This window comes from Lissotriton helveticus, chromosome 2_1 (genome assembly GCF_964261635.1).
Source record: "Lissotriton helveticus chromosome 2_1, aLisHel1.1, whole genome shotgun sequence".
NCBI lineage: Eukaryota > Metazoa > Chordata > Amphibia > Caudata > Salamandridae > Lissotriton > Lissotriton helveticus.
The window spans coordinates 997,435,610-997,460,537 of NC_136059.1; the positions used below are offsets into that span (position 1 = coordinate 997,435,610).

The window sequence follows — 24,928 nt, forward strand, 5'->3', positions numbered from 1 at the left end:
GGGCCTCATTTACAAAGAATTGGCCTAGGGTAGCGGCGCAAGTCATTTTGCTGCGCTGCCCTTTGCCAATTCGAAAGGGCAGGAATACACTGTATTTACAAGATATGGTGCATTCCTGTCCTTTCAGCCAGCGCACAATTTACAGTGGAGCGGCAACGCAGATACCTGTGTTGTTGGCATGATTGTTTGTGTGTAGGAAGAGGCACCTTCCTGCACAGAAACAATCACAAGAGGCATTTTCCTCATTCTACGTGTGCTGCAAAATGAGGCACACGTGGAATGAGGAAATAACAAGGAGAAATGTAAACATTTCTCATCATTTCGCCTGCTCTGGGGAGGCGTAAGTATTTGGCAATGCCTCAGGCTTATGTGATGTGGTAAATCTGGGGCAGTGTCAAATTCCATGGGTGTGGAGTGGGAACAACCACAGCAACTCCCATGGAACGCCTCCAGGGCCGGACTGGAAACCAAAACCAGCCCTGGCAAAGTGCTCGAGCCTCCCCCCCCCCTCCAGAGGGTTTGTGGGTGCCACCGAGCTCTTTGCCAGGGCCGGTTTTCGGCCGATTTTGTTACAGGGACGATTTGGGCCCTGTAACAAAAAAGGCCCCCAGGGGCCCAAACCAGCCCCCCACCCGGGGGATTGCCCGGTGCCTGCTACGGCCAGTCCGCGCGGAACGCCTCCCTGACGTAGAGTAAGGAAAGCGCTGCTTTGCCTTACTCCATGTCTCTAAGGCCATGCAAAGCTACACAGGTTGGCTTTGCCTCGCCTCAGATATGATTGAGAAGGCCGCGCCACTGGATCGTCATTAAAAATGACCCTCGGGCGGCCCATGCCTCTTGGAAATGAGGGACACAGTGTACAGCTTGGATACGAAACTGGCAGGCATAAAAGACAAGCACCAACATGCTTCTTCAGAATGAGACTGCAGTGATGAGAAAGTCCTTCGTTTGTGTCATGACTCGCTGCACATCTTACCCTTTTAGCAAAACTTAATTGGTTCTCAGGGACGTTCGTGTACCCAGATTCTGACATGCAAATGTAATCTAATCGGGGCATGTCTTTGAGGGCGACTGGCCTAGAAAGCTGCTTTATGACCACCCCCTTTTGTATCGCTTTGGCCGCCATAAGTGTGGCAGGGTATGCTCAGACGTGAGTCCCTTGCTCACTTTGCCACTGGATTCAAGTAAGCCGGGCTGAAGACGGCTGTAATGCCAGAAACCGGTCCTCGGAAGCTTGTTTCCGGTCCAGGGAAGGCATGGCTTGGCAGTTCGGGCTGGACTGTTCCCATGAGGCACAGGGTCAGACTGATTTGCATATAGCCATGTCTGAACTGGGGTGGCAGAGTGGGCTAAAGAACGGTGATGGATCAAACCCAGATCTTTTGACTGGTTGTGAGTGTTTGATTGGTTCAGATGCTCCGTCCATCACCACCCCCTTTTGTACCGTTGTGACGTTGTGAAGCACAACCACAACTTATTCAGACTCAGTGTATACAAGCCATAGAGCAGTCGACCCGAAGTCCTTGTGTGGCCTTACGCTCCATGTTGCAGCAACACTCGTCTTTAAACACTGGAGAAGTACATTCATTGCCAGCCTTTTAAAATAGACAACATTCTGTGAAAGGGATTCTGCTAAAATCACGAAGATGGCCCCTTAAGTCTCGCACCTGGCACTTCACCACTGAATACCATTTATTTATAGACCAGCTCCCTAAAACCATTACAATATAAAACTTCCCTTATACAATATGTAAAAAGCTATTTGTCATGGGTTCGGGTAAGTGAGCATCGTCAAATAATATATTGATGCAACCGTCATCCAGTAAGTATACATTTGAAAAGGTTTGCCTTGAATTTTTCTATGGTGAGCAGAAAAGTGTGACACACCCGAATACTTTGAGGCCTAGGCGGAATGCATGGGCGCATAGATGGGATGCGGGTGCTTCAGTAAATGATTGGGGGATAAGTTTAGGAAATAGATCTGGGGGAGCACACCCTAATACTTCAAGGTCCAGGTGAAATATAGGGGCACACAGATGGGATGCGGGCGCGCCAGTAAATGATTGGGGGATAAGCCTAGAAAATAGATTTGGAATATTGTCAGGCCTAAATGACTGTGACTGACTCCAGATGGCCACAATATGGTATGCAGCATAGCACTTGATGACCCCAGAGCATGCGACTCTATAACCCAGAGAACTGCCTCCATAAATGACATCCCCACGAAAGAGATAAATAGGATGGGAAACTGTAATGTACTTGAGGATCTAGAAAGGCTGAATAGCGTTAGTCAAACTTCCAACCTCAATGTTCCTGACCCATCCAACTATCAAGGGCAAGAATCGCAAGAACTAGTAGCGATACTGGGCAACCCACTGGCTAGTGAAATATCTTTGCCTATATTAGATGACGAGACCCAATATACTCTTAGGGCTACATAGCCATCTACCATAATGGCTTGTCCAGCAGACGCAGATTTACCAATACTAGCTGCTCCTGAGAGTACTATTATGGCCTCTGGGCATGTGATCAGTAATGAAATAAGGGAGGTTAGGCTAATCTCCTGGAACATTGCAGGAATAAAAAAGAATCTGCCTGATCCAACTTGGCATCAATATCTTGATAGCGGGGACCTCATTCTATTCCAAGAAACCTGGGGGCTAGAAAATTACTACAAAATTGTGTATAGGTCTTTTTTTATCCCAGCTGTCAACATACATGGCGGTAGACCTTCTGGGGGCTTGATGATTTGGGCCAGAATCACAATGGGGGTCACTTTTAAACAAATAGATTCTAAAAACCCCGATATACTGATCATAGAACTAAAAAAAAACCAAAGGACCCGCACTCTATGTGATCAATATTTATAGCAGACCGTATAATTCCTGTAAGGAGTCATCAGTAATAACGCAGCTATGTAACATTATCTCGGAGCTTGGTCACAACCCTATGCTAATTATAGGTGGTGATTTCAATAGGAATTTTGAGCCTATACTAGGTCTGGAAGATGTCCATAGGGACGAGGATAGTGTTAACAACATTTTTTATGTTGATGCAGAGCATAAAGTAGCCTGCACAACAAGTGCCCTACAAATTCTAAGCATGACACTAGAATATAGACTACGTGCATGTAACGGGCGATTTCCCTCTGACTGTCCTACCCGACCAACGTTTGCTAGAGGGGACTGTACAAGCCATCTAGACTATATCCTAGTCTCCTTGGCTTTATGGCCAATGCTAGTGGACATAAAGGTGGATAAGCGTACCGAAAGTGATCACTTTCCACTCTCCTTGTCCGCTCAAAACTCACTTTTTACTCCCTCTAGCGCAAAAGATAGTATGGACTCTATACCCTCACAAGAACCTATAGAATCCAACAATCGCAGGTGTCTGAAGTGGCCCGCGGTGTTGGGCAATGGGGGTACTGTCAGGAAGATCTATCAACTTTTTGTTAAACATATGACCCCATTAGTTGACGCTGATGCTGCTATTGACAGTTCCCTCGTTATAGAGACCCACGGCCTGTTAATTACTGAACTCGGCATTACTTTGACAAAGGCGATAAAAAGGCAGGACCTTGATCGCCAGTCCCCTTTACAGGAAAATCCTTGGTACAATCAAGCTTGTAGACGAGCCAAAACAGATCTTGTCAAAGCCGTGAAAGGAAACCAATTAGATATTGTTAGAGCTAAGAGGACACAGTATAAAAAAACTGTCCAGTTAGCCAAGATGGAATGGGACGAGAGAGTCTGGTCGGATTTGCTCGAGGCCTGTAAACTAAATGATCAGACCTCCTTCTGGAGCCTCATTGCAAGGGGTATGAAAGGGGATACAGTGGCAAAAGACAGATTTCTTGAAGAAAGTACCTGGGTTAAACAATTCTCCTTGCTCTATTCCTGTAAGGGAGATGAGGAAGATTATGTAATAAAACAAATTAGGCTAGCTCCATATGAGAATCCTTTAACCTTTAACTTAACGGAGACCATCTTAGCAATTAAGGCGGTGAAATCGGGCAAAGCTCCAGGTCCAGATAGAATACCCGGGGACCTCTGGAAGCATGAGGATTTTATTTGGGCCCCCTATATTAATCTACTTACAAATAAAATAACTCGAGGGGCCCCAATCCCGGAGACCTGGAGGGGCGCAGAAATCGTGACCATATTTAAGAAAGGCGATAGGTCTAACCCATCCCATTATCGACCTATTAGCTTGATCGATGTGCTGCAAAAAATCTTTTCCCGCCAACTCCTTAGTAGGCTTAACGCATGGGTCGAGGACCATTCTATTCTTACAAAGTACCAGGCTGGTTTTAGACCTAGAATTAGTACAGTGGACCAGGTTTTTAGATTTTTATGTTTGGTATGGAAATATATTAACATAAGGAACTATATATGTGGCCTTCGTCGACCTAAGATCAGCCTTTGATCTTGTTCCTAGGGGGAAACTTTGGAGAACGCTAAATGATATGGGTGTCCCTTGGAACATTCCCCAACAACTGATCAGGCTGCACGAAAATAATTTTGCAAGAGTCAGATGGGGGCCCAATGGGGAGCTGAGTGAGAAAATAGATATAGTGAAAGGAGTTAGGCAAGGATGTGTTATGGCGCCTACTTTATTTTCTCTTTATGTTAATGACATCCCTGACACCCTCTTGGGCTGCGAGCATGACTCTCCCAAGTTGTGTGGTCAAGCCGTTCCGGCATTTTTATTTGCGGATGATACTATTTTAATTTCCCAAACCACCAAAGGACTCCAGAACCTTCCTAATAAATTCAGGTTGTATTGTCAGGACAAGAAGCTTGAAATCAACTCGTCCAAAACCAAGGTCATGACAATCAACCCACATAAAGGTTTTAATAAAACTTTCTCCATAAACAATGAAAAAATTGAAGAAGTCCAAAGTTTTAAGTACCTGGGTATCACATTAGATAGTAAAATATCTTGGAAATCTCAATTAGAAACCTCAAAGATCAGACTAGTCCAGAATCAAGCTCCTATTTTAAGGAAACACAAAAATAGCTATTATAAATCAGTCACTCCAGCAATCAGTTTGTTCAAATACAAAGCACAATCTGCTTCCCTTTATGGTGCAGAACTTTGGGGACATGTTTCGAAAGGCACGCTCTTAGTTCAGGAAAACAAATTCATCAGGCAGCTGTTAGGTGTACCTGCCTCCACTCCCCTCACCCCGGTTGTATGGGATCTTAATTTTCGCCGATCAGATGACCACGCTGCATTGCGCCCATTGTTATACTGGGTTCGTCTTTGGTCCACTGACGAGTTAGTGGACTATAGTGAGGCGTTAAAAGAGATAATGGTAATAAAAAACTCCACATGTCTAATATGGTTGGCCTATATCGAAAAGTGGTTTACAAAGTTGGGGTTAAGTAGCTTTTGGTCAGACCCGGATTCGATTACAAATAATTCTAAGAAACTGCTAAAGAATAGGTATTGGGAATATATCAAAGATTCTATGTTGGGAAATCCCAATTTGGGGACTCTGACCCTCAGGTTCTTTGAACTAAAAATGGACATGAAACTAGAATCCTTTATGGATGAAATCTACCCACCTATGGCCAAATCGTTATACTTAAAATTTCGCTATAGTGCCCTTCAAATTAAATCTTGGACTTCGAAGTGGCACTGCAATAAAGGACCAAGAGGTAGTATTGGATCTGATTTATGTGAATTATGTGAAATGGGCCTGAGGAAAGATGAGTCCCATGTGCTATTTATATGCCCCGCTTACCTACAGGCGAGAAAAAAATGGTTAAAACCCATATGCCAACTCTTGGGTCTTCGCCACATTAAAGATGGCGAAAGAGTGTTTAAAGGAGATACTGCACGCCCAATAGTATTCAGTTTGAGTCGCTTCCTCCTATCAGTAGCGATAGTTAGGAAGAGAAATGGCTATAAAATGTAAGCAGATAGCCGGCATGATTGTAGTCTAGCAGCTGAAATGCACTCTAAACTGTACCCTACTGTACCTGAACTAATTGTATATATGTAATCCCTATTGGAACGTGTGTGCAATATGTAATTATAAATGCAACTGAACTGATAACATCACTATCAAGTGGTGCATGCAATCGAATTTGATTTAGATTTATACTGCAATTTAAACTAGAATAATGACAATAGGAATTGGCCTGATCCTAGTGTTTCCTGGTGCCTTGTTTTTATTGTTGTATAGTATTATTTTAAATTTAATGAACTGTTATTTATTAAGCGTTCCTCGAATATGTGTGTTAATTTAACTGAGAAGGACCTTGCTGCTAGTTTTCTTTTAATCTTAACCCGGTACTGTGTAGACATATATATATTGTATTGTAATGTTGTAGGGTCCCTGTCTAAGCTTAACCTACATCCATGTCCCTCCACAGAGTTATGGCCTTCTCTATAGCAGGCTTAATGCAAAGAAGTGTTGTCAGCTTTGTCCACAGCTGCCTATGATCCACTTGAGCAAAGACGACACTATAACCAACAAAGTAGAAGAAGATGTTCACCTTCAGGGTGTGCATCACCTGTTCGACCAACATTGACATTGCCTGATATTTGGTGCTGTGAGTTGTCTTGCAGTGGCTGACAACGAAGCAGGCTACCTTGGGCTCCATAGACGAAGATGTAACAACTGTGTTTGACTTTGCTTTGCCACTTGCTGCTCTTTTTACTGCCATTACTGAGGGACTCCATGTCCCAGGACCCTGTATGAGCCCAGGAGGAGGGGTCAGCAATACTCAGGCGCTCTTAAGCACGACAGGACACATGGGCATGGGACGTATACTGGGCCAAGACGAGGCCTGTCTGCACCCGTCAGAAACTGGGGGAGGATGAGATCTTATTCCATCCAGGTTTGAACTTTTGCAAAATCTTTTGATTTCACTGATTTCTGTAATTACCATCAGCATTGCTATTGTGGCCTAGAGAAAGTCTACATCCTGAAAGGCTAACCTTTTACCAGGGGTATAGTGTCCTATCTTACCAATGCTATGGAGGGCAATAGATCAGGAAACCAGCACAGTTGAGGAACGGTTAAGTTCTGTCCTGAATCCTGCATCTAGGAATGGCCTCTAGTAATGAGGCCACCTCCCCCAGTCTGACAATTCACAAACTCAGATCCCTGCACGATTGCCTAGCCAAAAGGGAAAAAAAATCATGTGTAGCGGGTGGTTATGAACAAATATCCCCCTCATAGACAGGGTCTGGCGGTCTTTCAACATCAGACTGACATTACTTTTCACCCCTGGCAAAAAAAGAAACACTCTCAACGCAGGAAAGGTAAATCTGCCCAGGACACCCATCTAGTGCAGGAGGGGACCGCTTTGTCTGTGGTAGAAAACCCACATCCAGCATTGGAACTAACTAATAAACTGGTAAGCTTGGAAAGTAAAGTATCAGTTCTTATTGATGAAGTCCTCGATAGGTTGGACTCACTTGTGGCACTTATCAGGGGTCTCAGCACATGTGGAATATCCTCAAGAACAGCGACAAAGGCTGTTGGGATGACTACATGTGAGAACTGGGGGACAGTCAAAGTTAACAGGGAAGCCCCAATTGATTTTAGACAGCCCCCAAGAGTCCAACCAGTAACCCGCTTATCCCGTCCATCTCTGGGAAATCAAGGAGCATTGGGGGAGCTCGCTCTGATACAGAGCGACTCCATTTTATGAGTCATTTGGGTGCTGAGGGGCACACTTGGTTCTCAAAATAATTGAAACAAGAAAAAGCCGCCTGCAGGAAATTGGAAAGATGATGGCGCATCTCAAATTCTCTCCATGACCGAACCTCCTACAAATCAGTCTTAAATTCCTATCAAAAGAAACTCACATGCTGCCATTAAACTACACCTCATTAACAGAATTGACATCTCAAGCGAACTCTTCTAAAGAACTATTTAAAGTTCTGAATGAGATTATGAAGCCCACAGCCTGCACCTCACCAGTACAGGCCTTACAGGAGCTCTGCAGTACACTAGCAGACCACTTTGAAGAAAGAATCGCTGCCATATACAAGAATCTTTCCCTCTGTCCTCCCTTCCTCTCTTCCCCGCTGTCATTACCCCCACCCCTCACCTCCCATGTGCCCTGGAATACTTTAAACCCATCACCTCAGAACTTGTGCTGAAAGCTATGAGCAGAAATAAATCAGGATCTCTTTCGAACCTTCATATAACGATGTCCCTAGCTAACACCTTGCTTCCAGATATCGCTTAATTGTTCAGTCTTTCTTTGACTGTACCTCAGGCCTGGATAACTGGACAGATGATGCCAGTACTCAAAAACTCTATTGCAGATCCACTAAAGCCCACTAAATACAGGCCCATTTCGCTTCTTCCATATCTCATCAAAAATCTAGAATATCTAGTGAATCAACAACTAACAAGCTATTTAGACTCAAATATCATCCTAGATATTGCTCAGTCCGGCTTCAGAGCATCTTATTGTACAGAATAAGCTCTAATAGTGGTCTTAGATTACATTAGACTCTCCCTTGATGATGGCTACCCAGCCATGCTAGTACCACTTGATCTGTCCACCACCTTTGACACCACCTCACACTCGATCATGGTCCAGAGGCTATCTCAGATTGGTGTCACTGGCAAAACATTGGGGTGGCTACATAGCTTCCTTAACGGTTGTACACAGATGGTAAACTTAGGGCTATTTAAATCACGTGTCATGTCGGTAGACATGGGGGTACCTCAGGGCTCATCCTTGAGCCCCACACTTTTTAATATACGCATCGCCCACTTGGCCAGAGTTGTAAGATTCTGCAGGCTGGAGATCATCTCATATGCAGATGACACACAGTTGTACATATCAATGAGTCCTAACCTCCAACTCGCAAAAACTACATTTGGAGACTGGATGGGGAAAATTGCCTCCTGGATGTCTCAAAACTGCCTGCCGCTAAACAGTGGAAAAACCGTGATTTTACTGCTAGGCAATGGCTTTTCCTACTGGACAGATGATTGGTGGCTGCCTGAACTGGGTGCTTCCTGCAACGGAAAAAGGTTGTTAAAAACCAGGCATCCTGATATATGATAACCTCTCGAAGAAAGAGCAGGTTGAGCCCCTATGCGGAGCCTGTTTCAGAACCGTGTGAATGCTCAGAAAGGCATTTTAATGGCTACCTCCCCACACAAGGGAAACTCTCCAAGCAGGCCTTGATAGTCAGCCGATTGGATTACGGGCTTGCATTGCCTTGCGTCACCTTGAGCAATTCAAGCCCCTGATAAATCTGGTCCTTAGTTTTCGGTGCCAAATGTCTAACTTAAACATTGTTTAAATCTACCTTTGTCTGGACAACCACTCAGGTGACAGATGAGAAGGTAAATCCAACCCATCTCCCTTCTTTTGATGACTTTCACTAGTATCCAAAAAATTCTGATGTACTTTGACCAGGTAATCAGTTCTGTGTGGATCTGATAGTCTTTTGTATGCTACTTGGAGTCAACTTGCAAAGGACATTGGGAAATCATAGATGAAAATGTCACAATTTCCATGACTGGAAAGGCAAAATAAGCTTCTAATCCTACTTCTCAGTCAGCAGGATCAATCAGGGTGTTCTGTCCATAAAAATGTTCATACGTTTTCCAAAGATACTGTGAAGGATTTGATCATGTTCCTTCCTGATAGAGGTGTATTTCACAAACTACAAGTTTCTGAAATGTGCAAAGGATTCAATGCAGTTATTCCTGGCAGATGTTCGAGAGCTAACTCAGATCCAGAAGACATTTTGTTTAATTTCCAAAGCCACTAGAAACAACAAACCAGAAACTCACTCACCCAAGACAAGGCATCTTAGGGAGCTAGGGCAGGAGGCCTTACGTTTTAAGTGTAGTATCAGGCTCATGACCAGTCATTAGCAAATCAGAAGCCTGAACCCTCACTCCCAAAAGCTCCAGTTCTCTCCGTAGATGGGCAAATTAAAGTAAATGGCAGGACTTTGAGGTAACTGGATTAGGTAGAGCACTGGCGAGAAAAGCGTCTTTTATACAGGAGACAAATCAAATAATGATGTTGTTTCAACAATAATCATAAACATTTTAATATCTAAAGAACTTTATTACAAACTGGCAACCTCAAAGATAAGGAAACAACGAGCCATATGTATCAAAAAAGAGTTTTGCGATTCTCAAATTAAGATTTTTAGCAAATCGAATTTAGAGAATCGCAAAATGCAATGTATGTAGGATTTGCAAAATTTTTTTGCGAATCCTACATATTCATTATTTGCAAATTGAAATTCGCAAATAAGGAATGCCTTCCAAATCATTCCTATGAGCTAGGAGGCCCATAGGAATGAATAGGAAGACATTCTTAATTTGCGATTACCAGTTAGAGAATCGCAAATTGAGAATGCAATTTCAAGGTTGCCAAAAGGAACCCCGTTGCACCCCTGAAATACGCATGTGTACAACATATGGCACTTTAAAAAAATTAAAAGAGTGTTTTTTTAAAGAAAATCGCAAATTACCACCAACTTGAAGTTGGTGGTAATTTGCAATTCCTTAAGGCCGAATAGTAAATTTCTGGTGCTTTCAGAATTGCATTTAAGGAATCGCAATTTGCAATTCCTGAATTGCATTTGCAAAATAGAGAATCACAAATTTTGCAATTCTCTATTTTGCAATGGCCTTTTGGGATGATACATCCCAAAAGGCTTTTTCCAATTCGCAAACGGCCCGATTCTGAGAATCTGCCCATCTGCAAACGGTAAAAAGGCTTGATACATATGGCCCAATGTCTTTCACATTGATTCCTCTTGAAGAAATGGAGATATCAAATCTTCACCTGCTGAGTGTGAAAATAATATCAAATGCAACATTGGATCTTGAAGAAACGAGTTCATGTACTGTAGGGTTATCAGCAGGTAGACGTGTACTTGGCTAAGGAACCCCATGAAGTTATATGTTACTGTAAAGGGTTTTTGACCTTGTAAGCTTTGGATGTCAAACTTAATGTGACACAACTGCTTGCTGTGTCTTACTTACTCATACTACTTTGTGCCAGCTGTCTACAATGGGAGCTGCCCACTGCACTGTTCCACTCTCTTCAGTGAGATGGACAACTTTTGGTTTACATGTGAGGCTGCATAGTTTCAGGTACTCTAGAGGCGAGACCTATTGTACGTGCATGCACTGAGCTCCTGATATTAGGTAGGAGAGTGAGTTTATGGTTACAATAGGGGCACACTAACATTCATTCCCTTTAAAAATTTCAGTCAGCCTCAGAACGATAAACAAGACAAAAAGAAGTGTGAGCTTGGGCTTATCTTGAGGCCTTCATTAGGAACATATACATACTCAAAACCTTCCTAAATGCATGTTCTATGGCTTCCAGTTTGTTCCCCACACACATAAAACGAGTGGACTCAAAATGACATGTTATGCTAGTAAGGGCATTTTAAAGATCATATACTAAACTGCTCAACTTACCACCACCGGCTACACTGTTAGTGTCCTCGGGCAGCAGTTACATAAAGATCGAAGATGACTGCACGACAGGGAGTAGTGACGAAAGGCTCTGGCTCAAATGCTCTGCAGAAGGAACTACTAAATATGCAGATAACTTTCTGTTTTACAAAATAGCCCTGTAATCAAAAGTTGAATTCCTTGTAGCCCATGGCCTTATTTTGAATTTAGTAGCACATTACTGTAACTGCTCAATAATTCTCCTGGCTTCCATTCTGTGGCCTCTAGTGCTTAGTGAGGGCTACTTATACCCGTGCCCCCGCCTGTCAGCAGCACATGGAAGCTACAGTAATGGAATGCCTTCTAAATTACGATGATAAAAATGCCCAAATTAAAATAAACTTAGAAATCAAAAACTCTGTACGGGTCTAAAATGAAAAGCCATAGAAGATTTCGAATAGTAAGTGAAGGATTTTAGAAGCTGAGGTACATGTTTCATGAGCGCGGGACGCACCGTGATACACAGGGACAATCCAAAGCAGCAATAGGAGTGTGCCAATACCTTATCTAAGAAGGAAGGGTCTCCAGATGGACTGTTCAAGGATAATAAATAAGAAATGCCTCTTCACTTAAAAAGTGTTTGGGAGGCCCTATAGGAAGATAGATGCCTTTCTTGTAATCTGGTGGATAAGAGCGGGCAATCACATTTCTCAGAAAAGGAAGCATGATACATACATTTGTCAATGCCATGTGAATAACTTCCAATCTTTAAGTATGTCAAATGTTATAAAACATTTACCAGTGGCATGTACTTCTAAGGTGAGTATAATTAGGAGTGACTGTTACTTGGCCTAACTTAATCTTGGTATGTTCCTAGCTGCATAGGGAACATCTGGGCAATTCTGACTTCAGGTTAAAAACATCACATTTGAACCTGATCCTAGAAGACTCACTTTAAAAACAGTGGTGACAAGAATGCATCAATTGTGTGTGACCTCGGGAAAAAGTTAAAAAATGATATCACGGAAATTTGGAACTTTGTAGCATTACGGTTTATGTTAAAAATGTCTAAATTGCCGTGGTATTTGGAACTGAGCTACAAAGAAGACTAAAGTTGTTCTCATGATTTGCACATGTGGGTCGAAACTATTACTTGTTTGCAGATAGATATTATGCTCCCCAATAGATGACTGTTCAGATCCAAGCAGAAAGCGACCTTTTTTCCAAGTATGGGGTTTCCCAAGAAAAATAAAACATCATAACATGTATCTCATGATCCCTCGCATCATAATAGAACAGAAGTTTGTCATGCACATTGGTCAAACAAATGGGGTACTTTGGACAATTCCGTTAATTCGTAACCATGCCAAATAACCAAACAAGTGCGACTTTCACTGTACTTGCCAGCATGACTAGTAAAAAAGCTCATGTGTTAAGTCAATCATGACTTAACACATGAAACCTCACTCTGAATTCTCCATAGTAGAAATGCAGGACGTTTCACAGACGACATTTAGGCGGGGACATATAGATTTTTGGGGGGACTTTTATATAGTGCGACCTTGACCCAAAGGTATCAGAGCGCTTTACATGAGCACCAGTTGCGTTACACAAGGACACATTCATTATTGTTAGGCACAGGGAGATTAAGGGCCATATGTATGAAGGTACCCATTTGCGAATCTCAAATAGCGATTTTTTAGAAATCGCTATTTGAGATTTGCAAATTGGTATGTATGTAGAAAATCGCATTTTTTTGCGATTTCTTTAAAGTTCCATAATTGCGATTAGCAAATTGCGAATCGCAATTAAGGAATACTTTCCCATTCATTTCTATGGGCCAGGAGGTCCATAGGAATGAATAGGAAGTTATTCTCAATTTGCGATTCGCAATTTGAGAATCGCAAATTGAGAATAATTTCAAGGGTGCAGGGGTGTCCAAAAGACACCCTGTTGCACCCCTAAAATTAGCATGGGTGCACATACATGCCCTAAGGGCATGTATGTGCTTCACAGTGCACTTTGAAAAATGCAAAAAAGTGCATTTTTCAAGGAATTCGCAAATTACCACCAACTTCAAGTTGGTGGTAATTTGCAATTCCTTAAGGCCAATTTGCATTTTTTAAATGCTTCTTACATTGCATTTATGGAATTGCAAAATTTGCGATTCCTTAAATGCAATCGCAAAATAAGGAATCACACAATTTGCGATTCCTTATTTTGCACGCAGATTTGCTCAATACATACCATTTGGCCAAATTGCATCCACAAACGCCGAAATTCTGCGAATTTCGGCATTTGCGAATGCAATTTGGCTTGATACATATGGCCCAATGCGATTTGCCCAGAATCACAGGAAGTTGAGTGTCGTTGTTGCGACTCGAACCTGGTCCCCCAGATTGGAGGTTGATCGTCCTAGCCATTAAGCCACATTCTCTCCCGTCTTCATCACTGACTCCCTCTGGTACTATGAGCACAAGAACTTCACTCTTGTTCTGAAACCCACGTGTACTGGTGACTAAGCAGAGGAGAATCCAAGTCAAAGCAGTAAATCTTCTGGATTTTCTTCTACACTTTTCACAGATCGCTTTGGACAACGGGCGCTTGTTGGCAAGGTTTGCATGGATAAAAATGAAATATATCCAGAATACAAAGAGGACACCAGCACATGCCTTGCAGAAACAACAAGGTAACATGCTGGATGCCACTGAGAATATTCTATTTAGAAATGATAGTACCCAAATATGATCTATCTGTTGCAAAAACGCATGGCTGAGCTGATTACTGTACATGAGGAGATTCTGAAATGTGTTGTTGGTTGGGAAGAAGTGGTTTTGTGCAGAATCTTGGCAGTTCTGTTTCCGGAATCTTTTCCCATTTGGCGCATGGAAATGATGAGATGACTTTGCATTATGTACTGTACTGTTTACCCATGTCGTTTACAAGAAAAGTAACTATCAACAATATAATGTCTTTTATACCTTGAGGCAGAGAATACCCCTACACTCTTTTGTTCTCTGTGTCTCTCTAGCACTGTCTCAGTTTCTCTACCGTGGGGTCTAAGCGCCATCATAGAAAAGTCAAGCTTCTGACAGTATGTCTATGTTGTGACTTAGAACCACTCATTGGAAAGGAACCATCTTATTGTTGAGGTGACTCTATCCCTCAAAAGGGTGTCTTTCGGAGAGTTAAGCAATACAGCCAATGGAAAGCAAGCATTGCAATTTGCGCAACTTGACTCCAGCAATTCTCTTAGGCACTGTTTGAACTTTTCTTCAATAGCCAAGAATTCTCAAGAGGCATGAACAAAGTGGGCTGATTCTCCAAGCACCTTCCTACTGTACATTTCATAAACAATCCTGGACCCATTTGCATTAGTGTTTGTGCCCTGACTCACGATCAGGATGAACTATGAACACAAGAAAAGAGGTCCTATTTCAGCCAATCTTGTTCGTTTGGATTCCTTCACTGTTGCTGATTGTCTCTAACTCTAATAGTCTTACAATGGCGTTCTGTTATTTTTTTGTTTTGTTTTTCCCACTTCGATTTATTGAGCTTTCTTTCTTTTTGAGGAATGTGGTGCTCACAAAGACACAGAACAACCCCCTATCCTAGAGTGCTGTCGCTCACACATTCATACACACAGTCCCTAAACAGGTGTTACTGGTCAGGCGACTGGTGCATGTGCCCTCATCCTAGTTACAAGCTGCATCTAGAGTTGTTACTCCACCGTCGACGTTCAGCCCATTACACTTCACCTGTCCGTGAAGATTTAATTATTGTAGCCCAGTTCTAGTGTGCTTAACCTGCAATAAGTCTCTATTGATCCAATGATCCAACCTGGCTATACTTCATGTAAGCTCTGCTCTTTTACATCGAGCACTTCTGCCTTAAATTTCACTTAATGGAGTTAGGGCCTGATTATGGGTTTGGCGGTAAGGGAACCGGCTTTTAAACTGTGTCAGAAACCCCGGCACACAGTCACCGGTCTGGCATCCATATTACGATGTTTGCGGTTTGCAGAACAAAGGAACGCTGGAGCACAGGCACCACAGCCAGCCATTCACCGACCACCTCGGTGGGGAAAGCAGCTGTCAGAAGGTGGTACAGACAAGTTCACTGCTGTCCGAATTACAAGTTGGCTTTCCGTTGAACCGACCATCTTTGGCAGACCGCCTTCTTTGAGTTGGCGAAATCAAAGGATTTGGGTGCATACTCATCGATTTCCTTTTCTTTCCTTCACTCTCCAATGTGGATCCCTTCCTCCAGGGCATACCTTCACAGCAGCATCCTGAGCCCCTAAGGAAACTGCCCTTTGGTGCCAAAATCAGGTAAGTCAGTTTTTCAGTATTTATCCATTGATTGGACTGGGCACATAAGGTCCAGACTCCAGCCATGAGAAAGTATTGGTAGTAGGTATTTTTTCACTTGTGTCATATATATGTGTACATTAAACACTTGTGGGCCAGCGGTGACATCGTAATACGGCAGGCGGGAGACTGCTGCCACTGCGGTATGGCGGTAAGACTGAAAAACTCATAACCAAGCCCTTAGTCTATTCATGTCTCCTCTCCTCTGACATAGTTGTGGGTAGATGTAAGGTTGGCTGCAAGCCCTTTACTCCTTAGCTAATGTAGTTGTTGTTTGGAACACTTTGTAACTCCTGTTAGTTGAAGTTTGTTGACTTTTAAAAAAAAAAAAATCCTTAACCTAATATTTATATACACCACAAAATATGGTGCTAGATATGGAGCTAGATAATGTGTTTTGGACTGGTGTGATTGGGAGGTGAAGCACCAATATATGTGTTCAAAGGCTGCTGACAGAATATTGACTATAGAAATATTGAGATACAAAAATATTGTTGAAAAAATATGAAAAAACGAAATATCACCCTTCTACTTGACGAACAGTAAATTCCGGGGGGCAGTCCATGTTGTGCATCTACTGGGGTGCATGCACACGGGGAGCACAACATGTGCCCCCCTGCATGCACCCTGTGGCCCAGAGGCAACAGGCGGGCCTGTAGGGCCCCCTTTGTTTCCTCTCTGCCACGGTTTTCATGGAGGAGGAACCGCCATGAATACCGCAGTGGAGAGGAAACCCGTAATATGTTGGCTGAAACGCTGCTGTCCTGCCAAGCATATTGCGGCCTCAAGACCACTGTGCCTGTGTGGCGGTTGTGGTGATGCAATTGCAGTCTGACCGCCTAGTTGTAATAAGGCAGTCAGAAGACCACCCCCACCGTGCCCCTGCAAGTCTGGCAGTACGTGGACCGCCAGACTCGTAATCAGGCTCGTAGCCACATTGTGGAAAGTGTTAGACTTTGTTGGTTGTCAATTAAACTAATCCCACTCAAACATAGCCACACTGGAGAAAGTATTGGACTCTGGGAGGGTTAAATTTACTATTACCACTCCAAGCATAGGCAAAGTGTAGTCCCCAGAGGAAATTACGTCTACTATTTCCACTCCAAACTTAGGGCCTGATTACGAGTTTAATGGTCTTACCACCATACCGAGGCAGCAGTGGTCCTAAGAAGACCGCCGTGGCTGTGGTCTTCCGCCCACCATATTACAATGTCACTGCCGGGCCTATGTGCCCAGTCCAGTCAATGGGTATATACTGCAAAATTGACATACATGGATTTCGGCGCCAACAGTTAAGTTTTCTTTGTGGTCAAGATGCTGCTGTGAAGGGGGCCCTGGAGGAAGGGATCCACATGGGAGACTGAAGGGAAGAAAAGGAAATGGGTGAGTATGCACACCAATTCCTTTGATTCCGTTGACTCAAAGCAGGCGATCTTCCCACCACAGTTGGCTCGACAGAAAGCCAACTCATAATTCCGACAGCAGTGAAATTGTCTGTACCTCCCTCTGGCAGCTGTTTTCCTCATGCCGCCGTCGAGGCGGTCGGTGAATGGCTGGCAGTGGTGGTGGTGCTCCGACGTTCTTTTATTCTGTAGCAACAATTAAAAAAAAAATGCATTCTTTGGGTATAAATATAATATTAACAATTCGCATTTCACAATATTAATACAAATATTAACACTACAAAATAATTTTAAACAAAATTAAACATAGAAAAACTGTTATATAATTACAACAACTAAGAAATAAACGATCATGAGACAATTAACATAAATTAATGTAATTAAGATCAAAATATAAAAGCAGCTATCTAAAACTAAACAAACCCTTCTAACACCACAAAAATTGTTTACTACAATTTGTATTAAAATCAATATATTATCCAAAAATTAAATACATTTTCTACAATCTATAACAATAAATATATTTATTAATAACAGATATTTTAAGCACATAACCCCTAAACACCCTAGAAAATAGCTTTTAAAAAGCTCAGAAGGTACACTAAAACAATTATATTCTCTTAATAATAATTATCAGTATAATACACATTTTTAAATATTTGAAATAATGTAATATGAAAGTAATTTCATTAAGCAATTGTTAGATGGAACATTTAATCTTTAATTGTTAGATCAAATGTTAGGAGTGAATGTTTAGAATATGCTGTATCGTTTGGAATTAGTTTAATTGCCTTAGGTTAGACTTGAACTAGAAAGTGAGTAGGAGAGACGTTGCCAAACATAGAAAGCTTTAAATGATTGCATCTTATAAGTTGTCTCCAACACTCTCTGAATGTATGCACCTTGCTCTGGCGCTTTAAATGATGTGTGTTTGTCTAAAATTGTAAACTCCAATAAAATGTGTTTTAAAAAAAATTAAGCAATTGTTAGATGACACATTTCATCTTTAAGTTTTTCAAAAACTAAAACGAATATTGCAAAAAAGCCCTCAACTAATGCAATGAAAGGTTGGAGTTCTGAATACCAAGGCTATATTGTCTTGATTCCACCTCATACCTTTTTAATGCACGACCAAACACTCCATGCCTCTTTATCTCACTCTTGCAGGTTCTTTTTCTTCCCTAATTTCTCCTTTTGTCACTATTTGCTGTCTTTCTCTTTTTCCTTTTCCCCCTTTTGTTTTTTAATCTTTCTTGCTCTGGATCAAAGTATGTTTAGGAAAAATAAGTGTCAATCCCCAAAAATGAGTGGCAGTGGGTCCTACATGCACCCACCGGCTCAAATTATGGATTGGTAAGCCAAAAGGGATGCACATTTAAGGCATATATATATGGTCAAGATTCTCCAGGACCACAGCTCATTCTTAGTTCTTTTTGCTGATTATTGTGCATTTGCAGAACCTGAAACAAACCTAGAAAAAGAGTACTAGAGAGAGAGAGAGACTGGAGGGGGCTGGTTATTTCAAGGGTTGCAGTAAGTGAACTGGACAGAATTAGTGGCTTAAGAACGAAAATAATGTCTTAAAAATCGGATGTACAAAAAGCTGGTGAGAGAGGAGACATTAGTAAATAAGTCAATATTGTAGCAATGTGCATCCGTAACAGTAGCAAAAACAGTGGTTCATCAGGTTGCTGTCTAAGCAAGAGTTATGCGGGGATTGAGATTTGTGTTCTAATACAGGAATCCATCTCTCATCTGCAGAGTGATGAAAGCGAATTACTGAAATGACTGAGCAAGCAAAAATGGGGACAGTATATACCTCACTTTGTAACAAACTATTCTGTGATGGACTTGTGTTGATGCACTTGGTTATATGCCTAAATTACACCAGAAGCTATATTTTATGGCAATCATTGCCTTGCACCATACATGTTCAATCTAGGTTTGGCCTTCAACGGTCCTGCAACTGCCTGGAGCAATTTCTTCATCTTGAAAGTACTTTATGATGAGTGCTGACCAAGCTGTTTCCAAGCTATTAAACATCCTTCTGGCACAGCCTGTGAAAGACCTAACAGTGAGAAACGTTGCTGATGTGAGAGTCATGGATGGTTTCATATACTACAGCACCTTCTCCTTGTAACATTTCTGTGCACACAGACTGCTTTACCCACAGTTCCCTCAAGCTACATTAAAGTTTCAGCTATAGCTTCGGACATACTCCTACTTTCATAGTTTCCTCTACCTGTGAAGCAGTGCTTAATTTGTAAAAAAAAAGAAAAAGTGCCAGGACCCTCGTCAGGAGGCAACTGCAGCTTGCGACACATATTGCCCCTGCCAGCTCTACAAGTGAGAGTCCCAACACAACTACTAACCATCACACTCCTACAAGTGTGACAATTCAGACAATTCCAGGCCCCGAATGCCATATGAATGGCTTAAGCTGCAAGTATTAGTTATTTTTACTGTATACTGAACGAATAAACAAATGTTGTGGTCCTCATCCCTAAATTAGCTTTACAGCGCCAACCATGTGGCAGACTGACATAAGTCCTGGTGTTGACAATTAACCACCGGCTCAAATTAAGCACTGGTGTGAAGGCAACGTTGATTAGCAGGCTAAAATAAACTCACGACACAGACTGCGTCGTGATGCTGTGTTCACTAAAAAGGCTGACAGTCATAAGCCTCCTGAACTGCTACAACTGTCAATGTGCCTCAAAACAGAAAATGGTACTGAAAATTAGCCACTGTACAACAACATTCCCATCGAACCCATGGACTGAATATTCAGGGTTAGGGGGACTGACCATTAGCTACTTGGTGAACTCCAAGATTATATGCTTGCAACACATAAGGCTGTTTCGATTAAAAAGCAAGAATGTGAAACCCTGCGGGATCAAATGGAGACTCATGACTTCAAAGCTCTTTAGGTCTCGCCTACGCAGCTCGCATGCGCCGCATAGGAAAAATACCTTTTGTAATCAGCACAGCTTTGCAGGCAAAAAACGTGCATGCGTTGCATAGCTTTCAATGGCAACGCGTGCACGTTTGACGATTCCCTGGCGGGAGCGAGCTTTGGCGCCATGTGTTAGCAATTATCGCTCCTGGCGCTGCTCGCTCCCGCAATGGAAATGCTTTCACGTTCACACGCGCTTGTTTTGGCTGAGCGGTTGTTCCTTCCTTTACTTATCCAGCTGATTTGAGTTTTCCGCAAACTTTGTACGGGTGTTACCCGGGGACGTGCACATGCACGCTTTGGCTGATAAAGGGGCGCGCAAGGCAAGTTAGATGTAGTGGTAGAGAGTGGAGTTTGGTCCAGGGAGCGCTCTGTGGTTTCTCGGTGATAAGCAGAAACAGCAGCTCATCCCCTGTCCGGTGCTCACAGGGGCAGCAGCTACAGTAGCGGCTCCCGAGGTTGCTGGAAAAACACAATAACTCAGAGAACCTTGGCAGATAGTTAAGGACAGGGGGTGGGCAGAGGCGGCTTGCGGGCACCCTCTTATGAGCCCAGGCTCGGTGGCGGAGATGTGGGGCCGCAGGACTCGCGCAGGGTTACCACCTGGCCGGGGCTGGTGCTATAAAAGCTATTTCTGGGCCACGCGTTTTACCGCTAGCACTATTCGTGCGGTACTGCGCCAGTGTGAATATCTACTAGTTGACAGGATTCGTATTCAGCTCAAATGGTAAGATCTAAACTCTTTTTACAGCCTGGCTATTTCTACCTATCTTTTTCCCAATGTATTTTAGATGAGGCAAAAAGTTTTACTTTGATTTTTTGGGTTCTATTAAATTAAATCTGTTGTATCATATAATTTAAAATGTATTGTAAATTGTGCCTACAGATACATAAAACAAGTCATTAGTTTAGCTTTTTGTGATTAGAGATGAAGCCGCCCCCATCCTCAAAGCCATATGCAATTTTTTCTGCTGAATGGTTGTCCTGAGTGTCTGCAGTTTGGCACGGTTCTACCTGTTTAGTTCATGTCGATCACCTGCCGCCCCCCTGTTCCTCTGGTGGTAGTAGACCCCACATTATATGTTTTCTGTCTGTGACGCCTGCAGTAACGCGAGGCAGGTGCCACTTTTCACTGTTTACAGTGATGTGGGAAACGGGTCTACTGTGCAGCCTGGCAGGGGAGGTGTCTGACGACTTAAGTAGGGCAGCTCCAGAACGGTGCGCAGTGTCATAAAAAAGATAAACGCAGCTTGTTTATCAGCTTAAAGCGTGACTCATGGGTTTTAGCCCAGAAGGCGCCCAGATGCAGGAAAAGCTCCATGTGTTCGCTATCCCTCGCACCGTGCCGTGAAGCGGAACACTGTCGTTTTTGCGCGTGGCCTATGTAGGAACTAATTGCGTTCCCTCGAAGATTGAAATATACCAGTTACAGCCTATGGACTTTAAAAACAGGGATTCTGCTGGAATCGGCATTGAATGTCACAACAGCAGGTGCATTGAACCTGGAGTTATACGGTCCGTAGAAACACGCTGCTTTTTTTAAAGTATTCGGAGCAGTGACAGTCTAGGCTGGAGCACTGGGCTGCTTCAGCACGCGCCCCAGCCCCAGTGTTGTGCAGCATTCTGTTGTCAAGGGAAGTCTGTCTGTGACGTGCTGTGAATAAAAGGGGCTCCCTTGGAACTGAACTTTTAGCAACGGAGTGCACAACATTAAAAAGCCTAACAAAGTCTTGCAAGAGCCAGGGGCTCAAAGAGGCCCCCGCAAAGCGGAGAAAAAGGGGCGTTCCTTGTTTTGGTGGGGACCCTTCGCCTCCCAAAGCCATGCCTTTTACAGAATGCTTGCGATGGCATGGACTAAGACTTAGGTAAACTCTCGGGACAGTCATTCTGCTTTCCCAATCCGGACACCTGCATGTTTCTCATGAACATATTGAGCCACATGTGACACATTCTGTGATCGAAGTGCCTCAGTTACACTTCAAACAAGTTCATATAATGTACCTCAAAGTTACTTTAGAAGCTAAAGAAACAGGAAACCGGCCAGCAAAGCGTAGAAGTAAAACACTGCAGCCGGAGCCCTGCAGTCCCTTAACTGTGATCACGCTGGCGTGGTTTCCATACCTTGAAGTGTGCACATCACGGTGGCTTCACAGAAACCTTCCAAAACCAGCTCCAAGAATATTTAAATGAATATAGATTGACTTTGGTGCCTAAATCCAAACCGTGTGTTGGACGAGAGAAATGTATAAAATTAAGAGCCTTCTTATAGAGGCTTAAACCCCCTACCACCTTTCTCTAAGACCGGTTTCCTACAAAGAGGCCCAGTACCAGTCAATATCCTGATGTACTGCTCACACTAGCTTCCAGCTTCGATGGAGGTCTCGGAGGGTTTAAGAACTTTTTATTTATTTATTTTATTTATTTAAAAGTTTTGTAAAGCGCGTAGTAACCCTAGAGCATCCCAGCGCTGGAACCTGAGTTCGGGAGGGAACAGCAACGGAAGGGAGGAAGGGTTTAAGGGAAGAGAAGAGTTTTCAGTGCCTTCCTGAATTGAAGGAGGTTTGGTTCGGTTCTCAGTCTCCGGGGAAGACTGTTCCACTGTTTGGTAGTGTGTACCGAAAAGCGGCGTCCTCCCGACCGAGCTTTTTTTACTCTGGAAACGGTGATAAAGTTCTCTTCGCTGGATCGAAGAGCTCTTGTCGCTTTATAAGGAACAATGAAATTCTTGAGGATTGGTGGACCTTTGTTATGGAGAAGTTTGTGGGCCAGACAGAGGGCCTTGAAAGCAACCCTCTCTCTGACTGGCAGCCAGTAAAGGAGCTTCAGAGCTGGCTTAGCCGAGGATCTGGCTGGGGTAAGAGTGAGTAGGCGGGCCGCGGCGTTTTGGATTCTCTGCAGGGTGTTGAATGTGGCTTCGGGGCGCCCAGGTAGATTGCATTGCTGTAATCTAACCTCGCCAGGATGAGGCCCTGGATCAGGAGTTTCCGAGAAGTGGCAGGGAGCAGGGGGAAGACCTTCCTGCATGCCCTGAGGAGTCCAAAGCAGATTCCTGCCGTCTTTTTTGCCTGAGTTCTGAAGCTCAGGTCCTTTTCGAGCCATATGCTCAGGCTCTTGACCTCCTCCTTGGGGGCTGGGGGGTCACCCAAGCAGTCGGGCCAGATGTTAGGCGGCAGGGAGGGCCCTTTGTGACCGAGCAGCAGGATCTCTGTCTTTGACCCATTCAGTTTAAGGGCTGAGGTGTTCATCCAGTTGTGGATTTCGGTGAGACATCCGTGAAGATCGGGGGAATCTTGGTGAGGGTGTGAGAGGGTCACCACCAGCTGGGTGTCGTCGGCGTAATTGATGATCGTCACGCCGAAAGGGGTGACCAATTCCTCCAGCGGGGACATATAGACGTTAAATAACGTCGGGCTAAGAGATGAGCCCTGCGGTACCCCACAGCTAAGGGGCGTCGCGGAGGAGTGGCTGTTATTCTCCCAGACTTGGAAGGAGCGGCCGTCTAGGAAAGATGTAAGCCACTCCAGGGCTGAGCCCCTTACTCCAATGTCACTCAGTCGCTGGATCAAAATCTGGTGATTTACAGTGTCGAAGGCCGCACTGAGGTCCAGGAGGATCACTGCCACTGATCCTCCTGTATCCAGAATGCTTCTGGCCTTCTCCACTGCCGCCAGGAGGGCGGTGTCGGTGCCCTGGCCTGGGCGGAAACCTGTCTGGGAGTTCCTGAGTAGGTTGTTACTTTCTAGGAATAGTGATAGTTTTTTATTCACTAGCTTCTCCGTCATCTTACTATTTCCTGGAAGGAGGGAGATTGGCCTGTAGTTGGCTAGGTCCTGGGGGTCCAGTGAAGGTTTCTTCAGAAGACCTTTGACCACCGCCGCTTTCCAACTGGGAGGGACTACTCCCTGTGTAAGGGAGACGTTGATGAGGGGCGTGAGGGGGGGAATGACGGTGCTGGACACTTTTTTTAGGAAACGAAGTGGAGCAGGGTCGCTGGGAGAACCACTTTTAATTGTGGCCAGCGTCGCGGCTACTTCTTCCGTTGATACTGGGCCGAAAGTGTCGAGAGTAGGAGTGGTGGCATCGATGGGCTGGGTGAGGCAGTGAGGGGTGGTGGAAAGGTCCCCGTCCTTGTGGCCGGCGTCGTGGGGGGGTAGGGAGGCGAGGATTGTTTGAATTTTCTCGTCGAAAAAAGTGGCGAGTTTAATACATTTATTTTCCGCGGCTATGGGGTCCAAGGGTTTCACAGGAGGGTCAGGGGCGTGAAGGAGCTCTTTAAGGATGACAAATGTTTCTTGGGCAGAGCAGGGCGCATTTTCAATTCTTTCTTCGTAGAATGTGCTCTTGGTTTTATGGAGTTCCCGTTTGTAAGTTTTTATGGAAGTGCGAAATATGTCTTTCTTATCTGCTGTCTTGTCTTTCCTCCATAAGCGTTCATTTCTCTTGCATTCCTTCCGTAAGAGATTCAATTCAGGGGTGTACCAGGGGGAGGGATTGACTCTCTTGGCACATTTAAGGGTGCTGGATTTTGGTAAGAGGCAGTCCAGAGATTGGGAAATCCATGTATTGAATTCAATGTCTGCAGTGATGGGGTTTTGTGGGGGGGAGGGGGGATCTTCCCTTAGTTTAGCTGCCCATTCGTCTGGGATCAATTTGTGCCAGCGTCTGATGAGGGTTCTGATTTTGGGCGTATGGGTAGGGAGAGTCTTGATGTGCCAGTCGAAGGGGACCAGGAAGTGGTCGGTCCAGGGAAGAGGGAGATGAACGCGGGAACTGAAGTTTTGGA

General features: G+C 43.8%; 1 protein-coding gene across 2 annotated transcripts in view; it reads left to right on the forward strand.

Annotated features, from left to right (window-relative positions):
* Window positions 1–24,928, forward strand: part of GDA (guanine deaminase) — a 408,106-nt gene that overhangs the window by 104,637 nt on the left and 278,541 nt on the right. For both annotated transcript variants that reach the window (XM_078675759.1, XM_078675760.1), the window contains one exon: window positions 14,000–14,105. In XM_078675759.1, the coding sequence (XP_078531885.1) occupies window positions 14,000–14,105 (106 nt within the window). The remainder of the gene's footprint in view (window positions 1–13,999; window positions 14,106–24,928) is intronic.